Source organism: Melozone crissalis, unplaced genomic scaffold (assembly GCF_028551555.1).
Source record: "Melozone crissalis strain CALT ecotype California unplaced genomic scaffold, PUWL_Pcris_2 ptg000006l_1, whole genome shotgun sequence".
Lineage (NCBI taxonomy): Eukaryota > Metazoa > Chordata > Aves > Passeriformes > Passerellidae > Melozone > Melozone crissalis.
The window spans coordinates 38,491,662-38,502,371 of record NW_026535784.1 but is presented as its reverse complement, the minus strand read 5'-3'; the positions used below and the strand labels follow the sequence as shown (position 1 = coordinate 38,502,371).

Genomic DNA, 10,710 nt, shown 5'->3' with positions numbered 1-10,710 from the left:
CTTGAGTACTGTCCCTCTGCAGCAAGGTTTAGCTTGCTGACCAGGGTGCCTTGGGCTCATCTGGTATAAGAATCTGGCCAAATAACTGCAAGGAAGCTGGCTTGGCTCTTACCTTGTTATGCAGGGGGCTGAGAAGGATTTTATAGTGGAGTTCTGACCTCCTGAGTGTCCCTTACAAACCAGTGAGACCAGTTTTACCACCTCACACCAAGCTAATTTTGAAAGGGGAAATAAAATGCTATTTTTTTTCCTCTGTGATCTTCCTCCCCCCACCCTCCCCACTCCACCCTGAAGTGGCTGTGCTCCAGGAGGGAGAAATCTCTTCAAGAGCTGATTTTGACCATGGGCAAGAGCTGATTTTGACCATGGGGGGAAAGTCCTTTGGGAAAGTGCTATAAAAGCTAGCTGTTGCCTTTTACAGACCTTTTCTCCCTGCTTCAGGCAAAACACAGGGAAGCTGGGTGCGCCATGCCCGCTGGCTCTCAGCCCAACCTGCCTGGCAGAAAGCCCATAACTATCCCACAGCACAAACGCATTGCTTTGAATTTATTTTGCTTTTTTCCCAGTCCTGAACTGGGCAGAGATGTGAGACAGGTGCTCCCCTCCCCTACTGCCCGCTCTGAAGGTTACACACTTCTGACCTGTATGTTGTTTACATGGGAGCACCAAAGCTCTCTCTGCCCAAGCTGCTGTGCATGGTACAGGAAGATGAGGTAAAAGCAGCACAAAGGGACTGGAGCTACCTCTGGTTCCCAATCCAACATGGCTTTGGCACAGTTGTAGATTCTGGAGCACAGCAGGCTTTTGATGAAGTTGCAAATATTCAAAACAGGTCCTTGGTCTCATTTCCAGCAAGAGAGAACCCAAAGGGGTTCAGAGGGGCCCCAGGAGAAGGGCATGGCTTGTAGGGGCAGGGGCCAGCACTGCTCTTGATGCCAGGGAGCTGACTGCTGTCCCAGTGCTGGGGCTACAAGTCAGAGTCACAAGGTGGGCTTCTCCCCCAGCGCTGTCCATCCTTCTCATCCTCCAGCACGTCCCAGGGATTGTTGTAAGCTCTACTGGAGCCCGAGCCAGCCTCTGTCACAGGGGTGGGGGCCAATTTGGGAGCTCTGCGCTCCTTGCAGCAGTGATGGAAGCTGAGGGCGAGGGCCAGCCCTCCCAGGATTTCCAGACAGCTTCCCAAATAGCTCAGCACCAAGCTGTAGCCTACGGTCAGCGTGCTGCCAGGCGGGGCAGGCAGTGCCCACAGCTCCTGGGTGTACCAGGAGCTGGGCACGAGGCTCATCAGCCCGGAGAGGAGCAGCACCAGCCCTGCCACGCCGGCCACCAGGTGCCGGGGCTCGGGCTGCCAGCAGCGAACACCCAGGGCAGCCACCACCAAGCCCACCAGGGTGACCACCAGCGAGGAGGGCATCAGCCCTTGGGCCACCCGCACGGGCACCTGCTCAAAGTAGCCCAGCTCGTCGGCCTGCCCGCAGAGGCGGTCGTGGGTGCTCTGCCGCTCCCTGCATATGTCCCAGATGCCCTGCTCCCAAATGACGTCCATGGGCTGGTCAGGTACGAGGCTCACCTGCCTCCAGCTGGGTGCCAGCGTGCCCGTGAGTGTCAGCAGGAGCCCGCAGGGGCACAGCACCAGCCCCACGATCATCTCCGCCGGCGTCCGCATGCTGGGGACGGGGGTGAAGCGGGATCCGGAGGGCTCCTGCTCGCCCGAGGTCCGCGGGAGCTCCGGGGCTCGCTGGACAGGAGCTGTGGCACCGGTGCGGGCAGGGCGGGGGTCCCGCGGCCGTGCCGGAGCCCCTCAGGCCGTGCCGGAGCCCCTGAGGCGGGCAGCCCGCGGAGCCGCCCCAGCCCCGCCCGGCCCGGCCCGGCCCGGGCCTGGGGAGGTGCGGACAGGAGGCGGTGCCGGCGGGCGGGGCCCGGCCCGGGCAGGGCTGGCCGGCACCTGCGGCGGGGACAGCGCCTTCCAGGGCTGCGGAGCCCGCGGGGAGCGCCGGAGCTCCGGCCCCGCTGTCCCCTCGCAGGTGGCGGGATGGGGGCCGTGCTCGGGCTGCTGGGGCGGCGTAGGACCCTGTTACAGCTCCCTCCGTTAGCTGCATGCCAGCTTATTTTGCTATCGAATTAGCTAACTAATTAATTAAAATAATTAGGATGAAATGCTGGCAGATCTCACATTTGGTAACTGGCCCAATAGACCTCCCCATCTCCCTGTCCTTCAGGGAGAGCTCCTGAGCTAGCCCTGCTCCTGCCGTCCCACGCTGCGCTCAGACGGCACCCGCAGCAGCCTGGCTCTGGGCAGGAAGAGTCCCTGGGATGTCCACTGAGACGGGTACGGGAAATCACCACATTTAAGAACTCCAGTGTGGGATTTTGAGCCCCAAAAAGCACTCGTCTTGGGCCTCGCCAAATTTCCCTGAGTTTCTGCCAGTCACACTGAGCCCAGGAGAGGGCAGCATGCTCTATGGATGGATTTGGGGTGAGCAACGCCGGCTGAGCTGGAAGGCTGGCTCTGTGTGCGCCCCACGGCGTCTTTGCGCTGCTGGTTGCTGGCCTTGGAGGGAGGAAGGAAAGCCTTCCGTCCGGAGGGCTGCCTGGGGCTGTGCTGGACCAGCTGTCCCCGCCTCCCTTCCCCACTCCTCCATACCACGGCTATTTCCCGAAGTCCTGAAGCCCTTCAGCTCTCTGGGTGTCAGATCATTTTGGGGAGGGATTTTGTAGTTGTTGAACCCTGGATCTTAGTCCAGCTGGAAGGCAGGGGTGGGTTGGACTCAGGCAAAGGCTCATGTCTCCAGCCACGTCTACAGAGCAGCCAGATGAGCCTAGCTCCAGAACAGGAACACCTGGCTTTGTGGTATGTAGCCAGTAGCTTGCTAAAACTTGGCACTCCTCATCTGGGAAACTAAGCTAGGGGTTACTGATTCCTTTCCTGTCCAATTAACTTCTGTAACTTTTACCCTACTCCAGCTACTGACTCTGTGCCAAGGCACTCACTACTGCCCTGGGAGCTGTGGGTCCAACCAACACACCAAATGTTGCTGGCCTGATGTGTTTCCTGAGTCTGCCTTCTGCCATGGGATCCCCACACAGGAACAGGTGCTGCAAGCCTGAAACCTTATATTCCTGGCTCTCTCGTGAGCTGTATCTGGACACCTTTCCATCTGGACACCAAGTGGAGGTTGGCTGTGAAATGTAGTGCTCCTGGAGGAGAGGGGGGCAGAGGGAAAGGGCTGGTAGAAAGCTGGGTGGCACAGTGCCATGGATGAGTGCCTATCAGTGCCCTTTGCCTCCTGCCCGCTCAGGAGGCTTTTACCAAGGTGACAAATCACAGCTTGGTGGCAGTGCTGTCAGGTGTAGCAGTGGTTGCCCAGGGATCATCCAAGCCAAGCTGTGAGCAGATGATAGCAAGCCCTGAGTCCTGCATGGCTGGCCAGGACTTTTCTACCCATCCCAGAAGTGTGCCAACCCTGATGGAAAGGGAGGAATTCTCCATTTTGTTGGATTTGCCCACATTTTACCCAGAAAGGCTAAGAAACCTAGAGGGTAATACCCACCCTAGGCTTTGCAATGCCTACCCTAGGATCCCTCTCTTGCAGCACCTTTCTTTTTCTCTTATCTGTTCCTCCAGCAGTGCTGTGCCCCTCTTGCCCTTGCTCATGCAGGCTGGAGTCTGGGAGGTGGCCAATCCTTGAATCTGCAGCTGCAGAAGAAGCTGGATCCCAGGAGTATCACAATTATGCACCAGGGCAGGTTTAAAAACCTGGGCCTTTCCAATTTATTAATAATGCCCAGGAGGGTGCATTCTGCCCTTTGGGCTGATGCCCAGGCTCCTGGCTGTGGGACAATGATAAGCAGATTAGGTGATGTGGCCCTGATGCTGGATGACCTGCCCTGAGTAAGCCTGGGGAAGGAAATGGGATTAACAGAGCTGTTTCCCGTTGCCACAAAGTTATAGATTGTTCATTTCTTCTCTTTTACTTTCTAATGAGGTGGTATGAAAAGAAATTCAAAGAAGTGCCTGGCCCTTTCCAAGCTCTGGGGAAGCATTTAAAGCCATCTGGCCTCAGAGATAAAATGGTCTGGCTGAAACTGCTTTCCTTCCCACATTGCCCTAGCTACTGAGTGGGAAAAGCCACCTTACTTGGTGTTTCCTACTTCTCCAACACTGTGACTTAGTTTTTTCCTATGCTGTCACAGTCATCTCTTTAAGAATGTGATGGAAACTTTATCCAGGCCTGGTTGACTTGGCTTGCATTTTATTACTATTTTTTAATACCCCCTTGTAAATTGGAAGAGTAGCAGAAGGCCTTGAGCTAATCGGACCTGGAAAAGTTCTAGGGCAGGATAGTCAGAACTTGATTCCAAGGAAGAAATATTTTTTTAAAATTCCATGATGAGGTATTTAGTGTTGAGTTGCTTCTTCCAGCCTCAGATAGCCTGCATCACTGAAGGCTGGGAATGAATTCAGGGCAATATTCCTGTGTTCAACCTCTTCCCTGCCTCTCTAGCTGTCTGCTTCCAGCCACTGGTGGTGATGGCACCCCAGACTGGACAAGTACTGGCATCTCTTAGTTGACAGTGTGAGGTCATTGTGGATAGGACCAGTAGCTTTTGGGTTACCCCATTGTCACAGCAGCTGAGCAGGATTTGCCTGATGCCAGAAATGGCCAAAGAACACATGCACACAACAATCTCCACAGCTTCCTATGTGATTCGTAGTCTGATCAGACTTCTAGGCCCAACTGAGCTTTCAAAATGTGGCTCTGGAGAGAAGAGCTTCCCTGCACAAAGTTAGCACTGCCCCTCCATTGTTGGCACTGAGACTTGGGGACAGGGGGGTCCTTTTCAAGGAGGTTACTCTGACTCCCTTCCTCAGCAGCAGCAGGATCTCTCAGCATCCTGTTTGCTGTGTGGGGAACAGTTGGGGCCAGGGCTGTTTAGCAGGAGCCTGCAGCTGGTAATTCCTGTTTACATCCCACTGACCCTGGGGCTTTGCCTGTGTCATATATGGCAAGATGCCCCCATACCAGCACAGATTCTGCGTGTCCTGCAAGTTACACTGTACCTGATTCCTTCTTGGGTTCAAAGTGGGCTTGGCCCATGCTGGACACCAAGCCATGAGGCTGCCAGGTCTGTGGACATGCGTTGTGCCACCCTGGGTTGCTCTGTGATGGCAGGTAGCCAGCAGGCACAATAGCTACCCCTGGCTGTGTATCATTTATCCCCTCTCTCACCTGAGGAGAATTCGCTTTGCAGAGTGTGGCAGTCACCTGTGTCTTGCCTGATGTAGGAGATGGGAACTGGCTGAGAACAGTGCCCGTGCAGGCAGGACCTGCACTTAGGGGGCTGCAATTTCCTCTGGTCTAGACACTTGTATAGCTCCACTATCCATCTGTGTTTACCTTTCAGTTTAAACCCTAAATCCCTGCAGGCTGAGATCAAAGCACGATGGCTCAAACAGTCCATGCTGTGCTTTTTAGCATTAGACCTGGTTGTCTAAGCTTCTCCTCAGTCTCCATCCCAAAGCAAAATTTCCTTAGCCAGGTGTCCAGGTTGAATTTTTTTGTTCTTTTTTTGCTACTTTCAATTTTGCTACATTATATAACAAATACATTCAATTTTGCTACTTTTTCCTCTAGCATTTCACATGGGACCATTTCTAGGAGCGCAAACTGAAGATTCTCCTTGCTCTCAAGCCATGGCCCCTGCAGCATGTGATTGCAACTGGAACACGCTCTGCATTGTGCTAACAGCTGCAGTTGCAATGGGCTTCTCCCAGCCCAGCTCCCAGCTTCCTCCCTGGACACACACACTGCTGTCTTTGTGCCTGCTGGGAGGCCAAGGATGAGTCCCAAGCAGGACAGGCTCTGTGATCCCCCTGGCTGGTTGAATGTGGAAGAGAGATCTGTGTGTGCTCCCCAGAGCTCCCAGCAGGCAGCTCCCTGCCCCAGCTATCCAGCCTTTGTGGTGGCACTCCGATGAGCAGATTCATCAGCCTTCCACTTGCCCATTGACCTGCCCCCCTTCCAGGCTGGCCATAGTGGTAGCAGCAGCCCTGAGGATGCACTCCAGAGGGGTTATCTGAGAGCAGGGATGTGTTGGGCATTGAAGGGCTTGCAAGCACCCATACTGGCGGGTCTCACTTCAGGGCTGTGACCCAGGAGTGGCTTAACATACCCAGGCCTGTAGCCATTGCAGTTTTGGCTGTTCCCCCTGCTCAAAATTCGGTGTGAGGGAGCTGCAGTTTGGGGTCAGCATCCTGTAATGCCTGCAGGGAACAGTAAATCCATCAGTGAGCACTGAGGCTGTTCCTGCTCTCTTTCTGCAGCCCAGCTGTGAGTCTGAGCACTATTCAGACTGGATTCTGGGAATGAGCTGTTGAAAGCCTTATTAGATGCCCCCCAGGTATTCACTCATCTGTTAACCTTGCTCACTTTCTAAACTGCTGCACTTGGACTTGCCAGATTGCCCAGTGCTGCTTTCAGTTCCGAGAATGATACAAAAAGCATTTTTGCAGCTATATCTATTTGTGTCTGACTCAGTCCTGAAGTGGTTGGGAGTAGTTTAGACACGAAGCTCTTGTGCTGGGTTTTGGAGGTGCAGCCCTTTTCAGACAGGAGTAAGAGAGCAGTTAAAGCTGTGTCTGGCTGTGGAAACTGCATGTTTGTCCAGTTCCTGGGCCACAGATCTTGCAAGTTAAAGGGCAAAGCTAATGCTTGTGGGTGCACAGCATGTTGCAACTGGCAAGGCAAAAAAAGTGCTCCATGATGGAGGTTCATCCCATTACACTGTAAATGTGACTCATCTGCAGGGACTTTGATCTCCCATTGGGCTGAAACACCTGAAACCAAAGGGCAGATGGCTTATACATGTGCCTTGATGTATTTGCTGGGAGTTTGGTCAGCTTTGTGGGCCAAACCACTGGACATATGGCCAAGGCCACAGTGGAAACGACCTGCTTAAACCTTTCCCCTTGAGAAAGCCCTGGGTGGGAGACAGCTGTGCCCTGTGCCTGTTCTGGAGGCTGAGAAATTGTGCAACTTCTAGTATATGGGAATTCGTTCTAATAGTTCTGCATGGAGAGATAGCTGGATCTTGCTCCTGTGTTATTTCATTGAGTTACAGAATGTTTTGGGTTGGAAGAAACCTTCAAGATCATCTACTTGCAACCTCCCCCACCATGGGCAGGCACCTCTTACACTAGACCAGGTTGCCCCAAAACCCCATCTAATCTAGCCTTCAACACTTTCAGGGATGAAGCATTCACAAATTCTCTGGGCAAACTGCTCCAGTGACTCACCACCCTCACAGTACAGAATCATAGAATATCCTGAGTTGAAAGGCAACCACAAGGATTATCCAGTTCAGCTACTGCCCCTGCACAAGACAACCTCAAGAATCACACCATGTGCCTGAGAGCATTGTCCAAACACTTCTTGAACTCTGGCAGGCTTGGTGCTGTGACCCCTTCCCTGTAAAGAATTTCTTCCTAATATCTAATCTAAACCTACACTCTTTCAGTGTAAAATCATTAACCCTTGTTCTACCACTACATTCTCCCATAAAATATTCCTCTCCAGCTCTCTTGTAGGCTCATTTAGGTACTGGAAGCTGCTGTAAGCTCTCCCCAGAGTTTTCTCTTCTCCAGGCTGAGCAACCCCAGCTCTCTTAACCTGTCTTTGTAAGAGAGATGCTCCAGCCCTCCTCTGGACCTCCTCTGGACTTGCTCCAACAGGTCTATGTCCCTCTCATGCTGGAGGTCCCAGAGCAGGATGCAGCACTCCAGGTATGTCAGAACTCAATACATCCCTCCGGATGTCCGGAGTTGCCGAGGAGCCCGCCGGGAGGCTCGGAGACCCTGGCATGCAGCCCAAAACACCTGGGGATTTGATTATGACCCCTGGAGCAAGTTACCAGCTTTGTATGAGGACCTGAAAGTCACAGAACTTTGAATAGTATAATAATAAAATTATCACAGGGTGAAAATGTAGATTTAAGGATTTTTGGTATGGGTGTTATGGGGACAAGATGGAGGAACTTGGATGTGTCTAGCCTTTCTTCTTCTTCTTCTTCTTGATTTTCTGCAGTGATGTTGGCACTTTGGGGTTGGTTTAGAGTAGAAGTACACTGTCTAACATAGGTGATAGGTATTGCGAATGAAGTGTAAATATGTTATACGTAGTTTGTAGTATAAAAGGACAACACCACCTCGGGGGCGGTCAGGGTGCCTGTGGCTGCCCTGCTGAGCAGATCTCAGCTGGGCAGAAAGAAAATTTAATAGATAAGAATTAATAAACAACCTCAAGACCGAAAAGTGAAGAGTCCAGACTCGTTCTTCAGCTGCATGGGCCGAAACAGAGACATCCCAAGCATCTCGGGGCAGCAATTAACAACAGCAACCCAAGACAGGCAGGGTCTCACTAAAGTGGAGTAGAGGCACAGAATCCCCTCCCTTGCTCTGCTGCCCACACTGCTTTGAATGCAGCCCAGGACAAGTTGGCTTTCTGGGCTGCAAGGGCACATTGAAAATCATGTTCAGCTTTTTGTCCACCAAAATCCCCAAGCTTTTCTCCTTTGTGCTGCTCTCAATCTATTCTCTACCCAGCCTGTATTTGTGGTTGGGATTGCCCCAACCCAACTGCAGGATCTTGCACTTAGCCTTGTTGAACAGCTCAAGCCTGCCCAGGTCTCTCTGGATGGCATCCCTGCCCTGCAGCTTGTTGGCCACACCACACAGCTTGTTGTCATCTGTGAACTTGCTGAGAATGCACCTGATCCCCCTGTCCCTGTCACTGACAAAGACATTGAGCAGCTCTGGTCCCACTGAGACCACCTAACACCACTTGTCACTGGTCCCCACTTGGACATTGAACAGATGACCACAGCTCTTTTAGTGCCACCACACAGCCAATTCCTTGTCCACTGAGTTGTCCATCTGCCAAATCCACATCTCTCCAGTTTAGAGACAATTATGTTTTGTGGGACAGTGTCAAATACTTTGCACAAATCTGAGTAGACTATGTCAGTTGCTCTTCCCTTAGCCACCAACACTGTAACCCTTTCACAGAAGGCCACCAAATTTGTCAGGCATAATTTGCCCTTACTGAAGCCATGTTGACTGTGACCAATCACCTTATTATTTTCTATGTCCCTTAGCATAGTTTCCAGGAGGATCTGCTTCATGAGCTTGCCAGGCACCAAGGTGGCACTGAGAGCTTGTAGTTACCTGTGTCTTTCTTATTTCCTTTTTTAAGTCAGTCAGTGGGTGCTTCACCAGACTGCCATGACTTCTCAAATATGATGGATAGAGGCTTAGCCACTTCTTCTGCCAATTCCCTTTGCACCCACAGATGTATCTCATCAGGTCCCACAGACTTGTGCAAATTCAGGTTTCTGAGATGTTCTCAAACCATTTCTCCTAGAGCCAGTAGTTCCTCATTCTCCCAATCCCTGCCTTTGACTTTTGCAAGTTGGCTGGTGTGGCTGGAGCACTTGGCAGTGAAGACTGAGGCAAAAAAATCATTGAGTACCTCAACCTTCTTTATGTCCTGGGTAATCAAGACTCCCATTCTCCCTTTTATTACTGATGTACCTATACAAGCTCTTCTTGCTGCCCTTGACGCCCTGGTCAGGTTTAATTCCATCAGGGTGGGCAGTTCTTAATCTGATTCCTGGCTGCAATTTACCTGTATTCCTCGCAGGCTGCTTGGCCTTGCTGCCACCCTCTGTAACCTCCCTACAGGAGGGTTTGAGTTTGAGTTTGTCCAGGGGCTCCTTGTTCATTCACATGGGCCTCCTGGCATTTTTGCCAGTCTTCCTCTTTGTTGGGATGCATTGCTGTGGAGCTTGCAGGTGGTCATCCTTTAATACTAGTCACCTTTCTGCCCCTCTTCCCTTCAGGCCCTACAAAGCAGATCCCTGAAGAGGCCAAAGTCTGTTGTGGCCAACATGTGGGACCCAGTATTTGGCCTTGTCATACCTCAGCCCCTCAACCCAGAGCCTTCCTACCAGCAGATCCCAAGTCCCACTCCCTCCGTGGGGTGGACTGATCCAATTTCAAAGTGTTTTATTCTGACTTGAATTGAATTTCATCTGGATCATGTCAAATCCTGTCTTTGCCAGGTCTTTAAGGTCATCTGATGGGTTTACTTTCTAGCATTCCTCTGGCTTTGTTTTCTTTAACATTTTCCACAATATTTCTAACACAGTGTACTGTGATTTCTAACCCACAGTATGGAAGCAGTGAATAGTATAAAAGCCAGGACCATTTTCCTGCGGTTCCTTTTTGTATATTTCTTTCTAGTCTGACTGTAAGCCAGGAATAGCTCTTGTAAAGGTGCTTTATTTGCTCTAATTTTACATCCATCTTTCATCTAGATGGTATTTCCCTTTCTGACAAGAAGTCTGAATGGGATAACACAAAGTCCTTCATGGAGGTCAAAATTTTCACATCTGCTGCTTACCCTTTATCTGCCAGATCTTTGAGAGAGAAAATTTAAATGGTTTGGTATAAAATAGTTCTTAAGAAATGGCATTATTCCCTTCTCAGTCCCCATACTAGCCCCTTGGTGCCTCTGAACTAATCCTTTGTGTAGCTCAATTTTCTAGACACTGAATTATGGATCTATAACTCGACTTCAAGCCTTTTAAATAGGATGCTGTACTCATTCTGTGCCATTTCCTTGTTTCCAATCCAGAAGGTCTTGGAGAGTA

The 10,710-nt window shown here is 51.4% G+C and overlaps 1 protein-coding gene across 1 annotated transcript; it reads right to left on the bottom strand.

Moving 5' to 3' along the window:
- Positions 1-967: 967 nt before the first annotated feature.
- CLDN23 (claudin 23) lies at positions 968-1,666 on the bottom strand. The gene has a single exon (XM_054295985.1). The coding sequence runs from the start codon at positions 1,664-1,666 to the stop codon at positions 968-970; it is 699 nt and encodes a 232-aa protein (XP_054151960.1).
- Between the last annotated feature and the right edge of the window lie 9,044 nt (positions 1,667-10,710).

What these genes read in the sequence shown, in the direction of transcription:
- CLDN23 (XM_054295985.1), bottom strand. Translation starts at nt 1,666, where the DNA reads ATGCGGACGCCGGCGGAGATGATCGTGGGGCTGGTGCTGTGCCCCTGC.